The sequence below is a fragment of the Parasteatoda tepidariorum genome, chromosome 10 (genome assembly GCF_043381705.1).
Source record: "Parasteatoda tepidariorum isolate YZ-2023 chromosome 10, CAS_Ptep_4.0, whole genome shotgun sequence".
NCBI classification, from domain to species: Eukaryota; Metazoa; Arthropoda; class Arachnida; order Araneae; family Theridiidae; genus Parasteatoda; species Parasteatoda tepidariorum.
In genome coordinates, this window is record NC_092213.1 from 2,881,666 (window position 1) to 2,905,109 (window position 23,444).

At 28.5% G+C, this 23,444-nt stretch overlaps 1 protein-coding gene across 1 annotated transcript in view; it reads left to right on the forward strand.

Annotated features, from left to right (window-relative positions):
* LOC107436969 (polypeptide N-acetylgalactosaminyltransferase 13) overlaps positions 1 to 23,444 on the forward strand; it is a gene marked incomplete in the record, with an annotated part of 43,241 nt that overhangs the window by 16,704 nt on the left and 3,093 nt on the right. Inside the window, 7 exon segments of the mRNA XM_043041299.2 lie at positions 2,649 to 2,856; positions 7,559 to 7,729; positions 8,657 to 8,774; positions 12,174 to 12,360; positions 14,779 to 14,921; positions 16,492 to 16,605; positions 21,319 to 21,459. Coding sequence (XP_042897233.1) covers positions 2,649 to 2,856; positions 7,559 to 7,729; positions 8,657 to 8,774; positions 12,174 to 12,360; positions 14,779 to 14,921; positions 16,492 to 16,605; positions 21,319 to 21,459 — 1,082 coding nt within the window.

A 23,444-nucleotide genomic window follows, 5' to 3' on the forward strand; every position in this document is an offset into this window, starting at 1 on the left:
CTCACGTTAAATATATCTCTAAATTGTCAAAGGAAACTTGTACTAAAATGCCAATTTTATTTTCAAAATGCCATGTAAATTTTACATGAAATATTTATAGCAAAGTAAATAAATAAAAAAAAACACAAAGAAAATTAAGAAAAACTATATATATATATGGTTATATTTATAAATGAGGGAAAAAGACAATAGACAGCTTATGTGCAGTAAATAAAACTTATTGTTTTTCTCGTTTTTTTCCTTTTTGTCCTTTTTATATTTATTTATTGTGCTATATATACGAGGGCTGTACAAAAAGTATCGAGACTGAATTTATTATGCAAAAACGTACATACATAAACTGGTTTTGAGTCAATCTCCTTCGAAATATGCTCCATTGGCAGTAAGACACTTGGCCCAACGATGTTTCCAGTCCTCAAAACATTTCTGGAACTCAGACTTTGGGATAGCCTGAAGCTGCTGCGTCGAATTCTGTTTTATGGTTTCAATGTCCTGAAACCGGTGTCCTTTTAAGGTGTTCTTGATCTTGGGAAAGAGGAAGAAATCTGGAGGTGTCATGTCTGGAGGTGTCATGGAGTAGGGAGGATGTGCTACTTGGATTGTTCCGTGTTTTGTCAGGAACTGCTGCACAAGATTGTGCTGGTGTGCGCTGGGGCTCCGTCATGATGAAACATCCAGCGATAGGACGCCCACAACACCGATCGTTTTCTACGAACAGCCTCTCTTAATCTCCTCATGACGTCCAAGTAGAATTCCTTGTTCACTGTCTGGCCCTGGGGAGCTACTCATGATGAACAATTCCATCTGCATCGAAAAACACAATCAACATGACTTTGATCTGAACACCAACGAATTATCTTTAGTTAGTCGACAATGTCACGTGGTTATTGTACTAACATCTTTAATTGGTTTTAATTGGAGTTTTGCTGATCTCAATCACTCCTACTTGTGCATTATCACGTCCGGGTCACCACAATGTTGAGTACGGCAAGAAATATGCCCTATTTCTTCCACTCCTATCTTTTATTAAACCAAATTCTTAAAAAGAAAAACAAAATTATTCTACATATTTCTAAACATAAACTAGAGTTCTATTACACAAGTTAAAAGTTATTGAAGACAAAGGAAAACGCTTTTACCTAATTCTCCATAATACAAAATTTATCTAATTCTTATTTCAAAACGTAACAGCATCTTTAAGAGAAATGAGTTCCTGAAATTCGAACAATAGGGGTAAGGGATAAAAGAGATAAGCATTAGGGAGTCATCTAAGGCTTTAAAATGAGGGTTGAACACACAAAGAAGATAAGTAAAAAGAGAGCATTCCAAGAGAAACATGACAAAAGGATGAAAATTCTTATGATTAGCAATATGGTATTAACTTGAGACTCCTTCTTTTCAAAGTGAGGAAGTTTTTGTGCTGTGCATAAGTGAGGGGTGGTTTTTAAGAGCAGGGCATAAATCAATAAAAGTTATCACTGTTTTTCTATATCCCCAACCAGGACTGCTTGAAAAGCGCGCATATGTATGAAACACGTATAAAAGAGAGCGTGCATAAGTGAGAGATCACTGTATGTATAATATGGGATTTTCTTTCCCAATGATGTATTTTTTTTGTTTATTTAAGTATACCTCAATCTTTGAAACTTGAAACAAAGTTACTACTTAACTATCTTAATAACTTTAAATGAAAAACAAGAAAAAACTTGTTAAACTATGAATGAGACATCTCCATTATTTAAGGATCATTTTGTCTTTATATTTACTTACCATTTAACTTTTCTTTTTTGGGATTCTAATTCATAGCTCATGGGTGAAATATTTTTTGTTGTCATTCTAATTAAAGAAGAATTAAATTCAGCTTTTTAATCTAAGTTTTCACCTGAAAATGTGTATGGAAAATATTTGAATTTTTAATCGGTTATTCAATTTTTTTAGCTTTTTTTTTGTAAGAGCTTTATGTGGTAAAGATGTGCAAATTGTTGCAATAGAATATCTTAAATTTGAAATATAAGAATTGAACATATTGCAAGTATAAATTTAAGTATATTTATCTATTTATCTTTAGTATATTTATCTAATGCCCATCAATATGTATGTTTCTAAGTATAAAACAGTGAAACAAATAAAATAGAATAACAAATAAATGTAAATAGAATAATATATGTTAAAAAACATAATAAAATTTGTAAAATAAAAGAACTATAAAATATTTCAAAATTCTCCGCATCTACCTTACTGTTATTAAATTAATTCTATTATTCATTTTTTGAAATGAAATTTCTGAATTAGTTTATAACTATAGAATATATTTTATTAGGGTATAGTGTGGATTTTATTGGGGTATAGTGTGGAAACTATGTCTTTATTGATAATAATGTCTTGATTGATAATGATTAGAAAAATANTTTCAAAATTCTCCGCATCTACCTTACTGTTATTAAATTAATTATATTATTCATTTTTTGAAATGAAATTTCTGAATTAGTTTATAACTATAGAATATATTTTATTAGGGTATAGTGTGGATTTTATTGGGGTATAGTGTGGAAACTATGTCTTTATTGATAATAATGTCTTGATTGATAATGATTAGAAAAATAAATAAAAATTATGAATTGAGTGATTTTTATTCTTTTACATGAAAGCCTTTTTAAAAAAGAGTCTTGATAATTATGTTGCCCATCTTCCTGTTCCTGTGAAAATCATCCGATCTGCCAATCGCACTGGGTTGATCCGAGCTAGACTCCTTGGTGCGGATGTTGCCTCCGGCGATGTTCTAACTTTTTTGGATGCACACTGCGAATGTTCAGAAGGATGGCTTGAACCATTACTGGCTAGTATTACTGAAGACAGGTATTTTGATTGATTTTAATAATCAGAAGTGAGATTATTGTATCAAAGGATATGCAACCTGTGGCTAAATATGTCATTTGAAGTTTAGAACTTGGCTTTTCTTTAATTATTAATAAGACATAAAATATCCTCAGTGTTGACGGATCATGGGTTTAAATCCTTTAGCGGTCAGGCTGATTATGGGAGTTTTTCCTCTTCATGTAATTCAAATGTGTCTTAGTTCTATCAAAAATCCTCCACGAATCCAGGAGTTCCCTTATCTTCTGGATTGGATTCAAAATTGCAAAGCTACGGAATGGAGCATCAGTAGTCGTAAATCCGAAAAAATTGGGTGGCTGTTCTATGATGGTTATTAAATAAAATATTGATAAAAAATTCATACGAAGAAAAATATTTATTTAACTAGTTTATTACAAAAACAATTTTTTTTGTTATTTGGTGCTCCTGATTTTCAATTCACTTATTGTCTTAGTGCAACACTGGATTTACTGGTAATCATTTCCCTTTTCATGTTTTATTAATGGCTATGGGTTCAATGCAAGAAAATTTAATTTCTTATGAATTTTGTTTGTTACAGCATGTATATATTTTAGTTTATATTAGAATATTTTACCATTACAGTTTATGATCTTATTCTTGTTTACCTCCAACATGGCATTTTTTAATTTTTGTGGCCCACTATCAGAAAAGGTTGTGCTTCCTTGATATAATCATGTTGAAGTTGTTGTTGTTTTTTTTCTCTCTTAAAAATATAAACCAGGACTTATAAATCTAACAAATAAATCTCATTATATAATTTACTGTTTAGTTTATACTGGATATTTATTCCCCATTTCCTATAGTTATTTAGGAATTGTATCCTTCTATCTAGGGTGAGCAAGTTTTTGACAATTGATGGTATTATCTGGTTTTAACAGTCATGACCTAGTTTTTGACAATTGTCAGCAAAATTTTGTAGTAAAAAATTATTATTAGCTATTAAAAATATACGAAAAATAGATACAAATAAAAAAGCAATAAAAACAGACAACTCTGAATGCTTTTGATCTAATAATCAGATCTTTATGTTCTAGGACTCAATCCTAATGGTTTGAGAGGGTGACCTCAAATATGTAATTAATTAGTGTAGACGATATCTTAAGTTATGAAATCAGACACAAAATCCTTCTTTATCTGAATAAACATACCTTTTTCTCAAAAATTTTGCCGCAATTTCGAAAATATGGACCCCATAGCTTGGTTCGGACTTCTTAATATTAATTTAACTTTGTGCATATTTCGCCACCAATGTCTTTTTGCGTTTGTCACCACCAAATTAATATTTCAAAAATCTGATACCATACGTTTATTTTCAATATTCTTTAATGATGTGTTTTTTTAAGAGTAAATAATTTAAAATCAATGATAGTCAAAAGGAAAAAAATTAGTTATGTATTTAAAGGCGAAATTAATGAAAAAGTGGTTTGATTCAATTCGAAGCAACAGACGCCAATGATTTTTAATTAATTTAGGTAGTATATCCATGTTGAAATAAGCTATGTACTAAAGGGAAAAATTAATGGAGTAAAGGTGCTTATTTGTTCAGAGGAATTTTAAGAAATTACCATACTATTATTGACTACAATGATGCATAATCAATGTTGTTAAAATTTAAATTAAAAAATAACCTATCTGCTAAGCAAAGGTAATGGGAAAAAGATTTTAGAGATATTATTATTTGCCATATTATTGATACCAATGCTTAATTATCGTAGGTAATATGTATTAATTAAAATAAAGAATAAGTTTTGTACTAAAAAGCAAAGTTTATGGAGAAAGGGTTAATTGGAAATTCGTTTAGGGAACCATACACTGATGACGCATAATTAATTTCTGTAATATGATCTACTGGTTTTATGGTAATTAGCTGAGTTTTAATAAGAATTTTACAAAAGGTTTGTCATAGTTTCAAAATATTTTTTTCCTGTGGTAGCAAGGATAGTGTATTAATATTTTAATGAATTAGAATTTAAAAGAAAAAACTTTTTTCTGACACTACTTATAAATATTTTAAAAAATTAATTAAAGATCGATCGAGAAATGAACATGCTACAAAGCCTTTGTCATGGTCTTATAAGAATAATATTTGTTTTTAAAATTTCGGCTTTAGTTTGCTACGATTGATAAATGAATTTCGCACAAAACTTAAATGTTGAAGGGTTTTGCAATAAATACCAAATATACTAATGTAGGTATAAAGTATAATACTGATATACACTGGTCGACAAAATTAAGAGATGGAAGACATTTTCCCAAATATCTCAAAAAATACTGAATATAAATAAATGAAATTTGGTATGGATATAGCTTATTCCATGATAATAAAGTATGCAAAACAAAAATGAAAGTGCCATTCACTGGCAAGACCTATTGCCAATAAATCCAATGTAGTCTGAACTTAAGGATAAAAGATGACAATAAAAGTGAGGCTTGTACAGTGTGTGTTGCCTCTAGTATGGTGTATGGTCACCCCTGACAGACAGACAGCATGCACAACGAGTATGCATGCTGTTAATAAGGGAGTTAAGGAGGACTTGTGGAAGACCCTCCCATTCTTCCACCAGAGCAATTTTTAACTCCAGAATGGTTCTGGGGGTAGATTGGCGCATCACAATAGCTGTCCCAAGAGCATCCCAAGCATGTTCAATAGGATTCAGGTCAAGGGATTTGAGTGGCCAATCCATTCGTTGAATATCCTCGCTTTCCAGATACTCATAAACCATGAGAGCCCTATGTGGTCGCGCATTGTCGTCCATAAAAATGAACTCGGGACCAACAGTGCCAGTGAAAAGACGCACATAGGGCTCTAGGACCTCCTGCCTGTACCTCTGGGCATTCACGGAACCATTGTCAAACACATGGAGCGGTGTGCGGGTATCTTGCTTGATACCTGCCCAAACCATGAGTCAGTCCTCCACCAGGATAATGGTCCCTTTCGATAATGTTGCTGGGATGGTATCGGGTTCCAGGTTCCCTCCATATCAATAACCGTCCAGAAATAGCGTCATAGAAGAATATAGCGTCATAGAAATGTGCGAAAATGCTTTCCGTCTCTTAAATTTGTCCACCAGTGTATTTGGTAATTATTAAAACTGTACCAATACTGCAGCAATAATAAAATCGATATTATAGAAATAAGTGTCTTATATCCTCTTGAAAAGGTCTGTATCACAAAAAATTACTTGATAGCGGTAAATTTTGACTATGTGTTGGCCAGGAGCTATATTACCATGCTAAGTATGTTAAATCTTTGTTCTGATGAGATGAACTATAAAAATTCTAATAATGTAGCATTTTTCTTAATATAATAACGTAAAGACAGTGGGAAGGGTAACAAATAGTAATGAATAAAAAAATTATTTTTGCTTAATTGAAGAACTTAATGGAAATTTTCAGAGTTTCTATAATCAGGGTAAGAAAATAAGTATTTTTATAAGTAAAGCTACTTTTTTACCGATTTATTAGAAAGCGAGATTAATAATACTATGCCTTATTTTATTTACTAATGACTAATTTTAAAATAAAAATTATGTAAGTATGAGAAAAAGTAATGTGGATAAGTTATGTCAAGATTAAAGGGAAAGAGAAAAAACAATTTAACATTTCATTAAATACACCCATATTGAAGTAACACCTTTCACTGATTCATAAATACCCCTTAAAATGTCACTCACCTGGTTCTTCCACTAGGCACTTTAATTGTGTCAGAATATGTCTTTCAGTTTTGTGCCTGATTTTGTAGTATTGTTCAGTACTTAGTAATTGGGGTTATATTTTTTTTATACCACGGACGGGTACTCAGCTAATTATTAATTTAATTATTAATTATCAGCTAATTATATAATTTTATTTAATAATAGTTGAAACATTTTTAAATTGTAAAGCGTACAATTTTTGACATAATTTTTTAAAAGTTCTTGAGATATGACGAAATATGCAAAAAGTAAAATTAACATTAACGGGTCCAAAATTAGCGGGATCGTTTTCCCAACCAAATTGCGTGGACCTTATTTTTCAAATTGGGACTACCTTCTGTATTTTAGGGGTCAGAAATCCTAATGAATCAAAAACAATATTTTTATTGAGATCAAGTATTTTTTTTTTGTGTGTCTTACTTCATAACTTAAAATATCGTCTGCACTGCATTATTTTTAAACAATAATATTGAGTCCTGAAATATGGAGATCATTCAGAGTGGTTATTCAGGTTCATTCAAATTAAACTGCAAATATAAGTTTTAACAATAAATATTCGGAATCGAACAAAAAATTTCACAAGGTGAGATCAGACAATTATTGGCAACCACTTTAATTTTACTTAAGCTAAAAAAATTTACTTAAATGACAGCATAAAAGAATTAAAATCAATATTCAGATGGATAACAATTAACATACCATTACTTGTAATATGATCTGAATAGGTATAATATAGCAAATAATAATCTTAATTAATGTTTTTTAGAAAAACCAATTAATAGTTTCAATAATTCTGGTTATATTTTTTTATGGATGAAACATTATAAAAACCTTAATTATGGTTGTAAAAATTTCAAGCATGATTTAACTTCAAATAAAATGTTCCCAATGGCAAAGGAGAAAACGAACTATTGACAGTTTTTAACGTAATTGTCTATCACTTCGTTTGAATAAGTTTTTCTTTTCAGGAAGCATGTAGTTTGTCCAGTTATCGATATTATTCATGATGAAACATTTGCTTATATTCGAAGCTTTGAACTGCATTGGGGAGCCTTCAATTGGGATTTACATTTTCGTTGGTATCCCGTGAGTGAAAGGGAGTTGAGGTCTCGTCAAAATGATACGTCTGCACCATTCAGGTTCATTCATTTTTTATTTTCTAATTTAGGTTTTTCTGTAGTGTAATTTTTATCAATTTTAGAAGTTTTTAAAGCAAATGAAAAACTTCCAAAAATTTGTCTTAACCCATTAATGATGAGTTTGATAATTTTAGGATTTTTTCATCACATTTCCCTAAATTTTAAGATTTTTTCCTATTCTTTAATAAGAAACAAAACAAGTTTTAATGGCAGATTTTTTTTCAGTAATTTCTTGTAGATTTTATGATATTTTGTATTGAGACAAACAATATTATTGAAAAATGTCAATTTGATATCTTTTAGGATTTTTCAATGTGTTTCTCTAAGTTATGATTTTTTTTATCTATTTAATATGAAGCAAAGCAAGTTTTGATGGAGGATTTTTTTTCTGTAATTTTTGAAGCTTTTAATGACATTTTATATTTACAATATTATAGAAGAGACATGTGAATTTGATAGCTTTAATGATTTTTCATCACATTTCTCTAAGTTTTAATGATTTTCTACTCTCTTATGAGAAACATAGCAAATTTTCATGGAGGATTTTTTTCCCCCAGTAATTTCTAGTTGATTTTATGACATTTAGTATTAACGCAAATAATGTAACTGAAAAATGTGAATTTAATATCTTTAAGGTTTTTTCTTCTCATTTCTTTAAGTTTTATTGATTTTTCTACTCTTTAATAAGATTTAAAGCAAGTTTTCATAAAGAATTTTTTTTCAGTAATTTCCAGTTGATTTCATGACATTTAGTAAATGACGCAAACAATATCTTTGAAAAATGTATATAAATGAGTTAAAATTTGTTTTCTTTTTCATAGTTTTAGGCCTCAAAATTTCATTGCGTTCAAAAGTGTGAAGCTTTTTTTATAGTTTTGTAATTCCTATTTCGGTTATTTAAATGCAAATTTTATTTTATTATTTAAGGACGCCTGTAATGGCTGGTGGCTTATTTGCAATTGACCGTTCTTACTTTGAAGAAATTGGTCGATATGATGAAAGAATGGATATTTGGGGAGGAGAGAATATAGAACTATCTTTTAGAGTGAGTAGTTTTCATTTTGTTGTAAAGGAATTTAAGTGATACCTTGCATTCTGATAAGCCTCCTATCATTGATCAAATGATTAGTTTTCTATGACAGGCATAATGCATTCATTTCGTTCTCCACAATTGATAGTTTTCATTTTATTTTATAACCAGTGACAAACAACTGACCCGTTCTGGGTTTACAACTATCAATGTTCGACTCTATAACCTTGCAATTTTAAACCCAACCCAAAAGACAAAGGAATCAATCATTGGAACAAACTTGATAGAAGTAACCTACATTTTTGTTGCATGGAAGGAAAAACTGTGATGGCAAGGGGATTCTAACCCATGATCCATCTACCACTGAGGATATTTTACATCAGCTCTGTGGTCGGTGCGAATTGGTAGCAGAATTCATATCAACCAGTCATCACTAGGGCTCAAACATATATCGCCTCATTTTTTAGGCGATTACTCAATTCCCTGAGCTACCCCGGCTCACTTTTAACAATGTAGTAGTGAAATCATATTTTATGTGATTAATGTCTTGGTGCAAATAACATTTTGGCATAATGCTTTTTAAAAGCTGCATTTAAAGCAATAATAACCAGTCAGAATAGGATGTCATGTGATTGTAATCTTGGTAAAATTACATGATTGAAAACCTTTCCTTCAAACTTCCAAGCCATTAGATTAGGTGAGGCTAAATGAAGTTTAAATGTGACTAAATAAGAAACATTATGCATTTAAGGTGTATATTAATGAAAAACAATTAATCATTTTAGCAATAAACATTTTGCATCATTCATTATAATACTCAAAATGCTTGAAATCTTTTAAATTTTTTATTTCAAACATTTTTTTAAGATAAAAATATTACCTGCATAAAATAATCAACTTATTTTATTTTAGAAAGAATACAATAATGTTGTCCTTAGTATTAAAAGTAATTTAAGTGTCTCTGAACTATTTCTAATCTAGTAATAATTTAACATATGTTAATCATAGACATCTACCATCTGTGAATATAGTTTAAGTAGTTTTGATTGTTTAATCTCTTGTAACAAACTTCCAGCTCTAAGAGGAAACAAATTAGTGCAAACAACAACAAAAATTACCCATCTTTAAGTTTTTCTGAAAAATAAGATCTAGTTTTAAAATTGAATATTAATTGTATTAATCACATATGCATGTGTGATTTGGAGTCATTTTAAACAATGTTCACATCATGTGGAATGAGTAAAGGAAGGATTAGAGTTATTAATAAAGCATTAGACTTAACTTTTTTTTAAGGAAAAATTCTTGGTTAAAGAAAAGCAACTGCAATTAATATTACTTATTTTAATTTATGTAACTTCAGACACATATGCATTACATAAAATAAATATTGCTTACTGTAATTTGTATGTTATAAATTTTTTAGTATCATTGGGATAAAGATTTAATTTCTATCAGTAATTTAGTGAATGATAAGAGAGTCAACTATAGTAGAGAAAAAAAGCAATTATAATTTAACCTGCTAACGAACATTTACTCATTCAAGCATGAAAGTAATTATTGAAATCAATGAATAAAGGTCCACCTTGATAACAAACGTTGAAGTAAATCCATTAGACATCTGGAATCGGTTTTTCCATTGGAGATTATGTTTTGTGTCCAGTATATTTTTCTTTATATAATTATTTTTTTATCTAGTAAGAGTATGCAAAAATGTTATGTATTTTACTTATTTAATCATAATGTAGCCCTTAGTCCGCTCGATAAATATTTTCAAAACTTTTCATGATGCCATGATTTATTATTACTATTTACTCATAATTGCATAATTTAATGAATAAGTTTTTCCTTACTCTACTTATGTTCTTAAAGTTCATGAAAAATTCTTAACATGTGTGAATAATTAAAAAGTTTATCAGAAATATGCATTTTATTTCATTTCAATCAGATTTATTTGTTAGATAATTTCCTTTTAATATTTTTCTTTAAAAAAAACTTTTATTTAAACATTGACAAATGTATAGTAATCAGTAACACCAGGTTTCTACAAACCTGTTCATCAAGACACTTAAAAGTGACACTTTTTTTTTTAAAATTAAATCTTTTTTTTTTTTAATCTGAATATTTAAATGCTTTCAGAAAAACCATATACATGGGTGATTGTGCTCCGGAAAAAATCCGGATTTCCGGATTTTTCGCTAACCGCGATCCGAAAGTTTCCTTAAATCTAAAGTCCAGAAGTTTCAAAAAATCATCGATCACATTTTTATATAAAAGTTCTTGTATATTTTATTTAAAACTATTAGAACTAGAATTCATATTTGGAATCTCTTTCATTTGTAAATATTTTTTCGGATGGAATAATAAATGTGATTAGAGATAAAAGTAAACTTACACATAATTATTCATTCAAATTATGCTGCATATAATTCATTTAGAATATCATGTTTAGAAAATTTCAATGATTTAAATTTATAAAGATATGAATTTTGATAATATATTTTGATAATATATTTGATGATAATATTACATTAAAAGTAATATTTTTTTATGTAATTAAAGAAAGATGAAACACAACTTTTGATTCCATAATGTAATTAGCATCAAGGGACAGTACTTCTAGAATTTCATTGTTTTTATTTTCAATGTGCATTTTTTTTTTTTTTTTTTTTTTTTTTTTTTTTTTTTTTTTTTGTTAAAGTTGGTGGATTTGCGTCAATATTTATTTTGGAAGAATTGAAATATAAAAGAACATGGATTTGTACAGTTTGCAACAAAGAAAAATAAACACTCTGAAAAACTTTTGATGTAAGGATTCGATTTTCACATATTAAGACTCTATCTGAATGATTTGATGCCTTAATATGCAAATTATACTAATTAATTAGTACAGACAATATTTTAAGTTATAAAATCAAAAGCAAAAACATACTTTCTTAGAATAAACAAACTTTTTTTGATGGATTTGGATTCGGTACACTTAAAATATGGATAGGTAGTTGCAATTTTGAAACTATGGTAACAATAATTTAGTCGGGTGAGGGTTAGAATGTTTGGACACTTTAATGCTTTACTTGCTGCATATTTCACTTTTCCTCAAGATCTTTTAAAGCTAATCTGAAAATGTTTGCGGATAATTAAGTACATAATTTACAAATTACTATTCCCAAGATGATTCCATGTAAATAATTTTTAATAATTATTGTCATTTTATTATATTTCATTATAGTAAAAAAATAACTACTTTTGTTTAAACTATTAGTTATCGTAATCTAATAATCGAATAACTTTCAGAATTCAGAATATTTGCAATTAAAAAAAATTAGTGAATATGATAATTTTTATTATCAGATAGATGATCATTTGGTCCATAATTTATTATTTTCTTAAGTGTCTTATAAGATTGGACTGTTTCAGGTGTGGCAGTGTGGTGGTTCCATCAGTATTGTACCTTGCTCACACGTGGGTCATGTTTTTCGCAAATCTTCTCCTTACTCATTTCCTAGGCCTGGTGGAGTTGGAGCTGTTCTTTATCAAAATCTTGCTAGAGCTGCTGCAACATGGATGGATGAATGGAAAGAGTTTTATTTTAAAATTAATCCCCGTAAGTGAATGGCATACACAAAATTGGGTTTTTAAATGTTTGCTTTCTTGCTCTAATACAACTAGTTGCTTTGTTTTCTTTTATTAAGCAATTATTTTAGCAAATTCTTTTTTTGTACTTATCAGCTATAGAGACCATGAAACTAGATGTGGACCAATGCCAAATTCTGGTTTATATTGACTGCTGGTTACTGTTAATACACATGGATGTATTAAATACAAAAATAGTGATAATTTATTAAAAAACCACAATTATCAAATATGATAGTATCGGTATCATTATAGATTACTTAACTCATAACATAACAAAAGGATAATATCCCTAAAATTTATACAATTTAGATATCGATACAATTATAACTGATTTATATTATTACATTAACTTCATATTTAATAATTATCGTTGTGTCTAATATTTGCGATATTAATGTTTTGTTATATCGCAATTATCGAGTGAAATGTGTTTATATTTGACAACTATAACTATCAATAATCATTGCTGTATTGTATGTTATACATCTGTGTGTATTCATTCAAGATCAGAAACATTTCCTCGAGAGCACCATGAATGAAACATTGAAAATACTTCAAACTTGGTGCATTGATAATAATATGCTTTTAAATAAAAACAAAACTATGAATCAATTCTTTTCCCTCCGAAAAATTACGATAGATTTTGAATTGAAGATAGATGATGCTACACTAAGTAGGAGTGATTGTACAAAATATCTAGGCGTAACACTAGATAACAAATTAAACTTCACCGATCACGTGAAAGTCACTGTAGAAAAGTGGAAGGCAGAATATCAATGATGAAAAGACTTGCTGGAGCCAAATGGGGATGCAATCAAGCAACCCTGAATACAACGTATAACGCATATGTTAAACCCATAATCAAATATGGTAGTGAGACCTTGAATTCTGCGGCAAAGAGCAGTATTGACAAACTAGAAAAGGCGCAAAATAAAGCCCTCAGGGTTATCGTTAGAGCAGTAAAAACTACCCCAGTCACAGCAATGCAACTGTATACTTCCAACCTTCCCATCAACATCGAAATTCAAAAGCAGTTCACTCGGAAGTTACATCAAAATGTTGACTTCACACAGAGCAGAGTGGATTCTAAATCAGAAACCTAGTACTCTCAAAACTCAAGTTTCACCAGTAGAAATATGTCAAAACACACTTCAAGATCTTGATGCTCACATCCCCACTGAAAGCACATATAAAATTATCAACAATCTTGAATATGTAGACATCGAAAACAGCTTGACTGTAGGGAACTTAAGGAAAAAAGACAGTATCGAGGCAGAGCTGAGGGCAACTGCGTTGCTAATTATCCGCGAAAAATACCCGGAAAGCGACTGGCTACATGTATATATCGATGGATCTCAGATACAAGATAGATCTGAAGCCGGTGTTTTTTGTAAACTATTTTCCCAAAGTGTCCCTGTGGGTCATTATATGACCAATTTTGATGCAGAGATCCAAGCAATTTATCTAGCATTACAGAACCTAAAAACAAGATCTAATGAGTTCCTAAGGGTGGTTCTATTAGTAGACTCCATTTCTGCAATTCAAGCAATCACAGAAAACCAATGTTTTAAAACTAAGCTATTAAACGAAATTCAGCTCGATATAAACCTCCTCAGGAAAATGAATAAAGTTTTAGTTATACAATGGATCTCTTCGGATATTGGTATCGAAGGCAGTGAGAACGCAGATTATCTGGCAAAAAAACGGAACAACAATGCCTCAAGAAATAACAACCGTCACACCTGATACTCTTAAAAAATACGTTCTGAAAAAACTCAACGAAATAAATAATTATGATTTAACTATAAAATCAAAAGGCAAAATATGGACAATTTAAGACAATTGGAAATTTCTCTGTTACCAACCCCGTAAGGAAGCAGTCTATTTTAGGCTTAAAACAGGCCACGATTGCTTATCAGAACATTTATATAGCATAAAAATTCTTCCCAGCAAAACATGCCCAATTTGCGACACAGGTGTATTAAACTCTGATCACCTCTTGTTGTGCAAGGGACTAGATTGGAACTCCCAGAAAAGTGGGAATGTCACTAAATTGTATTGGGACGCAAGAACTCTTATGAATTGTCTCTAACTTTACCTTTTTCATGTTAATGTTTAAAATTTTACATTGCTAAAATTTTACATTGTTAAAATTTTTATTGATTTAAATGTTTATTGTTCTTTTTTGTTCACTTTACCTAAATTGTTGAATTGTTCAAATCTCAAGGGTACGTCAAATTCGCACTCACTCTAAATCTTTCTGAAATTCAAAAAAATATTTTTTAATGACAGTATTGTTACAAATGATGGATGAAATAATTTTGCACTCATTAAAATACTGCAATTTCAAATAAATTAAAATATTTTTTATTTAACTTTATTCTAGAAGCTGCCAAAATGAACAGAAATGTTGATGTGAATGACAGACTAGAATTAAGGAAGAAATTGAATTGCAAAAGCTTTAAATGGTATCTTGAAAATGTTTGGCCAGAACACTTTCTACCCACTGAAAACAGACTCTTTGGAAAAGTATATAACTGAAAAAAAAGTTTTTTTTATTTGTTAATTTTTTGTTGTTGAATATTTTCTCTCTGTTGGTTAGTATATAATGTAAAATAATTAAAATGTATGTAAAATAATTCATAGTAATTTAGTTTTTTAGTATATTTGTGATATTATATAAAGTAGTCAGATAAATTTAGAATTTTATTACTATACTTATGATCCTTTGATTAGTCTATAAAAGCAAAATAAATTTCTACATATAGATATCGTTTATCGTTCTGCTTGTGAGGACATCCTATATGCATCTCTGAATTCTATGTGAATTCTGATTGTCATTTTATAAAAAACATCTTGAAGCTCAAAATTTAATCAGTTGTTCTAACTATATAGATTAAAATAATATAGTTATTCTTAAGTATATTATTGAATGCATTGAATAAGTTATAAAAAAAGATACCCATTTATAACATTTCCCTATAAATCTTCTCTATTAAAAATAAAATAACAAAATCCATTAATAAAGAAATGTGTTTTTCTGATAATCATTCTCAGCTTTTTTATCGGTTCTTTTTCACTTTTATTGCAACAAAAACCGTAATTGAACTTTGTTTTATTCATTTTAGCTTATGCATATAAAATTATTTCAGAACTAGACGAGATGCCGCTTTAGCCCTGTGAATTCAATTGTCTGATGAAAAGCCTAATTTAAAACAATGAAAATATCCCTTCATTTTAAATATTTTCAAAATTATTAGTATTGCATTCAGAATAAATTGTAATGCATTTAATAAATATATTCACAATTGCTAATGAACTTTATGACGTCAGGTGTTCTTCTAAAAAAAGGGTGATCATTTAGGATTCCATAGCTGAAAAAATTGGGAACTTCATATCTAATTAATGACATACTGGTGAAAACCTCTCAAGTTTTCCTAATAGTATTGGGGTTGTTTCTTAATCCAACTACTAATAGGAATATATTTTACGAGGGAAACTTAATTTTGCTTGTTACATCTTTTAAGGTTAAATTTTTTGAAGACTTCAAAAACAAACATTCTTTTTTAAAAATTTTATTACTATCACTGAGGTACTTTAATTGGATGAAATAAACTAGTTGCAAATTTGTCTTAACTTTGAAATGAAATCCAACTACATTTGCGAATAAATTTAATCAACATAGTGAATTGTACAGAAAACTTTATTTGTAACAGTTTTGAACGTTTCAAGGTCTTCAACATTTGACTTCAAAAACAAATATTATTCCTTTTTTTTTATAGTCAATGAGTTATTGTGATGTGATATAATGAATTAGTAGCAAATTTGAGGCAACTTTCACCGTCCTATTAATTTTAAACAAATGCGTTTAAGTTTTAATTAAATCAGCAAAATTGTAATTTTTCAATTTGCTGCAATTCTTGTGAAATGAAAAATAATTTTTTTTTGTGTTTGTGGTGCATACGCAATAACAAAATTTAAGTTTAATGTTCTCCTTTTTATTTTCAATATAATGAACAGTATGTATTTCCTTTTTTATTAGTCATCTACTTATATTTCACTTCAGCTTAAATTTCTCATGTGTATATTTTTTTTATAGATTCGTAGTTTGAAAAATGATAAATGCATACAAAAAGGTTCTGTATCTGCTGCACAGCAAAATATTGGAAAAGTGAAGTTGTTTCCTTGTGTGTTTGAAGTTTATCCAAAACAGGTTATTCATTTTTAAAAATTTTAGCATAGTATATAAAAATAATTTTTTTTAAAATTAACTGCTCAAATTTAGTAAGAGAATACTTTGTACTGAAGGTGTATTTAAAAATCTTTTTATTTGAAATGAATTTTCAAATATTTAACAGTCACAGGTTTAAAATAATAAACATTCACAGTACAAAAATTATAATGCTCTTTGTCTTTGTAGAGAAACTTAAAGTAATTTTACTTACTATTCAAGTTTTTAGACTATCTAAGCTCATTTTTATAAGAAGAGTTTATAAAATTTATTTTTATGTTCTTATTAGTCAACAAGCCATTTAAAAAAGCAATAAAGTTTAGTTTTGAATTTGTTTTCAATTAAATCACTTATGATTACCAAATTTATCCAATTAAATGCTTAAACATGGCGCGTAGCGTTTTTAAAAAGTGATTAAAGGTGCTTATTTTCGATTTTTGTTTTTTAAAAGCCCTTAAAGGTGCTTTTTTCATGGGGTGTTTTTAAAACGTGCTTAATTTTCCCTTTACGAAAATGAGATTTTCTTCAATTTTCGCCACGTATTATGCAAAAGCGTTTTTTTCAAATGTGTTTACACATTGTAAAAGACCATGTAAAATAATAAAAAGCTATCAACTGTGTAGCTTTTTATTACTTTACATGGCCTTTTGTAATTATAAAAGATTTTAAACTAATTCAGTGACACCTTTGTAAATTGACCACTTGTGATGTATTACTTTAGTGGTCAACTAACTTATGGAAGGACGAACAAGTTTTTTTGCTATTATTTCTTATATCAAACTATTCTTATATATGCCATGTTAAACATATTATTTTCTTTTTTTAATGTGTTATTGATAAAAATAAATATAAATGCATTCTGGTATCCAAAAGTTAAGAATACTTTTATATTGGACAAATACATGGAAGTATTCTTAACTTTTGAACACCAATGTAATTATTTTTTTTTTTTCGTATTAAGTAGCAAAAGGAATTACAATTAATTACAGATATTTTAATATTAATATTATATTCATTTTACTCAACCTCGTGAATAATTTTAATACTTTTATCATGTCATTAAGAGCATGCAAGAAATTATAGCCAAGTTTCCAATGATATGAAGAAAACAAATTTAAAATATAACTTTATTGAAAATGTAGCTTTAAATAAAACATGGCTCGACAGAAATAAATTAAACGTATTATCGCTGTTCTTATTCTCCACATTTAACTAAAGCAGTAATTGTACAGTTCGCAAAAAAAAAAGATATCACCCTGAATAACTTTCGTTCTAATGATCGGATTTTCACGAACTAAGTGTTAATCTTAATGGTTCTTGAGGGTGACCTCAAATATGCTAATTAATTAGTGCTAACTATTAATTAAGTTACGAAATCAGACACAAAAACGTACTTTCTCTGAATAAACATATATTTTTTCTTACATATTTGGATTCTTAACCTTCAAAATATAGGGGGTAGCCGCAATCTGGGAAATATGGTCCCCATAGTTTGGTCAGGAGAGCGATCCAAAGTTCGTACCCCTTAATGTTAATTTCACTTTTTACGTTTTTAGTCATATTTTAAAAACTAATAAAGGAATTCGAAGAAAATTTCACCCAGTCATAAAACTCATTTACCCAAAGATAATTTCACGAAAAAAATAATTTTTAATAATTGTTAATTACTTTTTATTATTTAATTAAATTAAGGATGAAAAATTTTTGAATTACAAGGTAGGAATTATTTTATACCATATTAATCTACATATTTTTCAATTGAAAAATCTAAAGTTTCAACTGTTTTTATTTATTAGAAGCTGAGAAAAATTAAAATTAATTATTTTTAAAAAAATAATTTGGCGACAATGAAGAAATGATTAAATGGAGCGATTAATATTAAAATGTGATAAACTTGCGAGGAACTTGACTTCGCGCGCTTAGCATAAAATTTCATTCATATTTTTTTCGCTAATAATCGTTTGCTTATCTTTTCATTTTTATTTTTTTAAGCTATAAAATACGATGTTTCTTCTTTAGTCGTCTAAAATTCTATTTGCAATTTAGTAAAGAAATTTGAATAAAACATTTTATTGAATAAAATACATTTTATTCAGAGAATGTGGAGTTTTATAAAAGCATGCTTCTGATAGAATATGATTATACAACAGATTGTGCTTCTTTAATGTGATTTTTTTTTATTTTTTTTTTCTCAATAACTGATAAAATTTCAATAATATACATACGAATGAATAAATTTGGAATAAAATATTCATCAATTTCTTGAATATATATTTTATAAATATTAATAAAAATACGCAGTCAACATTTTTAAGCATCTCTCACAACATCGCAAATTTCTCAAAATCTTATAGGGTAAACTAACCAGTGAAGGAATACTTAAGCTTAGCTTGTCTTTAAAAAAAAATCATAAAAATTTCAAAATTTGTAATTTTAGCTAAATGACGTATTTGTTATTAAATGCATGTCGACATATTTGTTATTAAATGCAAATTATGTAAAAAAAATTTAGATAACTTACATAATATTGTTTTAAGCTTTTGGTGGTTTAAATAATAAGTAGTAAGATAACCAAGTGAAGGAACAGTTCTTAAATTGAATAAACACTAAATTTTCCAGTGAATGAACACTTAATTTTGAGAATGTTTGATGCTCGTTAGGAATCCTTAGGCCACACAGATATCTGTCGCCCTGTAGATGCCTGAATTGACGGATGTTAACACAGGCGGGCATTAGGAAAAAAAAATCTTTTAAGTTTTCGTGCCCCCATTTCAGTATCTTAAGGGCCTTACGAGCTCTGTTTAAAAAGAGAGTATCATATCAGATATATATATATATATCTGATATATATAAAACAAAAATAATCATAGTAGCAGTATTTGGTGGTAAATGTAGCTTATCGTAATTGAAGAATATGCTGTGCGACATTTTATGGTGAATTTGCGAACGTAAGTTTCAGAATGTATCGAAACATGTGGATGCTATTTGCTAATCATCTTTATCCAAAGAAAACCATGTAACGTAAATATCTAGCAAAATGAAGCAATTTTTTAAACAATGAATCATACAATATGCAACATATTATTTCTATATCTTATTCTTAAACATAACATATTTCAATGTTTTTAAAATGCCACTAAACATTCAGCAATTCATTGAGTTATAGAAAAAAGAAATCGTAAATTACAGAAAACCTTGTGAATGTGCATTAGAATTACTATACAATCTACATTTTATTTTTCATGCACTTTTTTTTCCTTCAAACTTTCATGCCTAGAAGACTCGATTAAAGCTGTAAAAATCATTATCCCTAAAATTTTGTATATAGCTATTATAAGTTATGTTAATTTGATTTTAGTATGAAATCCTCGAATAAACATAGCAAAAATAGCATAATCTAAATAATATCAGATAAAAAGTTCATGTATTTAAATTCTGAAAACTTATAAATCGATTCAAATTTTCTTTTCAAAAGAGATTAAAATAATTTTTTATTTTATTTATTTATTTATTTTTTTTGCTTTTTGGACATAAATGAACTTAAAAATTGTCTATTGCCTAGAAACTTCGAGGTGTTTTCTATTAACTATTAATTAAACCTCTCAGAGCAATCACAAAACATTATTTCAATTTTTTTACAGTCAGAAATTGGTTGCCTAGCAACCTAGTAAAATTAAGCGTTTCTCTTTTGAATCAGTCAAGGGTTATCTTAAAATATTTATTTGCGCAGGCGACTTTTTTTGGCGGTTTTCTGGACTATCGCCAAATATATAAACCTTTATTGCAACCCAATTTACGACCCAATTGTTTTAAAATTTTGTCTACCCCCCCTAATTCAAGTGTCTAGATTCCAAATATGTAAAAAAAAATATATGTTTATTCAGAGAAAGTACGTTTTTGTGTCTGATTTCGTAACTTAATTAATAGTTAGCACTAATTAATTAGCATATTTGAGGTCACCCCCAGGAACCATTAAGATTGACACTTAGTTCGTGAAAATCGGATCATTGGAACAAAAGTTATTCAGGGTGATATCTTTTTTTTTTTTGCGGACTGTACAGTGCACAAAAAAAAAAACTCCCTGAATAACTTTTGAATGAACTAAGAGTCAATCTTAATGATTAGAAGGCCTCACCTCAAATATTCTAATTAATTAATAAATACAGATAACATTTTAAGTTTTGAAATTAGACACAAGAATCTACTTTATCTGAATAAACTTTTTTTGTTGTTGACAGATTCTGATTTTTGGCCTTCAGAATACAGAGAGCAGTCATAATCTACTAAATATAAACCAAATAGTTTAGTTTGAAAGGTTAATGATACTCTTACTTTTCGGGTATCTCTCCGTAACTTTTTAAATGAATTTAAAAAGTTTTATACAATTATAAAAGTTGTTTATTCAAAGTTAATTTCATGTGAAAAATAACTTTCAATAATATTAATATTCCAAAAAATCTTTGAATAGTAAGATGTATAAAATTTTGCATCCTTTCACAGAAGGCATTAAGTAGCAAAATATAAAATTTCAGTGGAATCGATCTGACTGTTTCTAAATTATCAAATTTTAAAAAAGCAGTTTACTTAAAATTTGATTTCTACTAGAATGTTTGATGCATGCAGTTCATCAAACATTTATACAAATTTCAAAATAAGAAAAAGTCTTTAAAATAAAAGTGTTCTTTTTTTCTCCAGCTTTTTGTTTATAACGAAAAAGGGCAAGTGATGACAGATGAGTCGATATGCTTGGACTCACCTGAAGGTGCTGAAGACACTTATGTTGTGATGCTAGCTTGTAGCGATTTATTGAGACAGAAATGGAAATATATTCCAACTGTAAGTCATGCTGCTTATTTTTAAATGCTTACATAAAAGTATGTTTAATACATTTTTGTTTCTATAAACATATACAGTCGTCCCCACTTAATCGCCCCTCGGATAATCGAATAACCCGCTTATAGTGAACCAAATCTTTTTATATTAAACTAATGTTAAATTTCCCCGTTTAAACGGTTATTTGTTGTTTTTTGCCCCCGCTTAATTGCATAAAGAAGTGGTACTGAAATGAAAAAAAAATTTTTTTTTTTGAGAAATGTTTCACCAGCTAAAATACAATTTCCCTTTTTAAGATAAGGATACAAGATGGTAATTTCAATAGGGACTTCTTATTCATTAGTAGGTGCTTCGGATGAAGTTGAAAAATTAATCAAATCTTGCTGCCAGTTATACATTGGAGTAAACGAAGTGTGTTTTACTCCTCTTTGACTTACTTCACTCGCACATCATTTAGTATGTAAAAAAGGAATAGAATGATTTGTTTTTAGGTCAAGACTTGTGGTCCCCTCTTGATGCATTATTAAGTTTTAAAAATCTAATATACTAGTGTAAAGAATATTTTCTCTAAAGTACTAGAATATTTGCTTAATCCTGTGAATAATTTTGAGTTGGTTGCAAATTGAGAGCGAAAAGGGATGATTTAAATTAATTGAAAAAAAAAAAGAATCTTAGAATCAATAAATTTCAAAAAAAATCCCCAACTAAAATAGCGCATTAATTAGGAATTTCTCAAGTTTCGAAGATTTTTTAAAAAAATAATTCTGAATGCGTTTGAAAGGAATATGCACAAGTCATGAAAATTTTAGTAGAAACTAAAAGGGAAAATCTAATTTTGATAAATTGACGAATTAAACTGGTACAAAAAACAGTCTTCAATTATAGAATTTTTCGGATGGGATTAAATAATATTTCAGTTCCAACATGATTCACCAACATTGATTTATTTTTATGTAACTTTAAATGATATTTTTTTATGATACTAAGGCAGAAAGTTTTAATTATAATTATTTATTGATCATAAAACTGATTTTATTTCATCGAAACGCTACACTACGCCTTAAATACCATTAAAAAGTAAAATTTCACAAAAATTCAGAATTTAAGATTGATTATAGCACTCCCCTTTTAATCGAATAACCCGCTTAATAGCATAGATTCGGCTGGAACCGATGTTATTCCTTTAAGCGGGGTTGACTGTATATATATATAAATTCCAAATTACAACAGCGCCAAGCTGCTAACGTTATAACTAGAAGTTTTACTTAAGCTGATTCTTTATTAATTTTACGGGCAGTGTTTGTTCTTTTAAAAAGGATAGTCTATTGGGTTATTTTATGGACAGTGTGCATTCTTTTACTTGGGATGTTTCAATATTTATAGTATGTGCAATGTTACTTATTTTACACGCCCATATTTACTACAATGTAAAATTACAGGAGATTCATAATTGCAAGGGCTAAATATGGATTTTTGTCTTTTTGAAGAAATTAATCAGATTGATGGCTGACCACATTGCCATCATGTGGTTGGTCATGAAATGGTGGTGCATTAACATCCATAATTCCCATTGGCTGACAATTCTTTTTCATTTTTTTTTATAAATTATAATAATAAATGTACACTGTATTGCATCTTATTTTTCTTTCAATTAGTAGCTCTATTTTTGTGTACAATATATCTCCAAACTTTTGCTGTAGATTCAGACTTATACTTAGCAATTAGGAGTTAATTGTTTTGCAGTGACTTCAACATTTCTTACTATCAAAAAAGTTCTATTAATCTCAATAAAAACAACCAGTCATAGATTGAATAAATTATCAGTTGCTAGTTGAGAAGGAGTATTAATTCCAATCATTTGTATTTAACTATTACAAATGTTACTTTTTAACTCCAAAAGAAGTATTAAAAGCATGAATAGAATGCTTTTTATTGAACAATTTTCTTAATTTTAAAGTTAGATATTTTTTATTTGTGTATTCTCTATA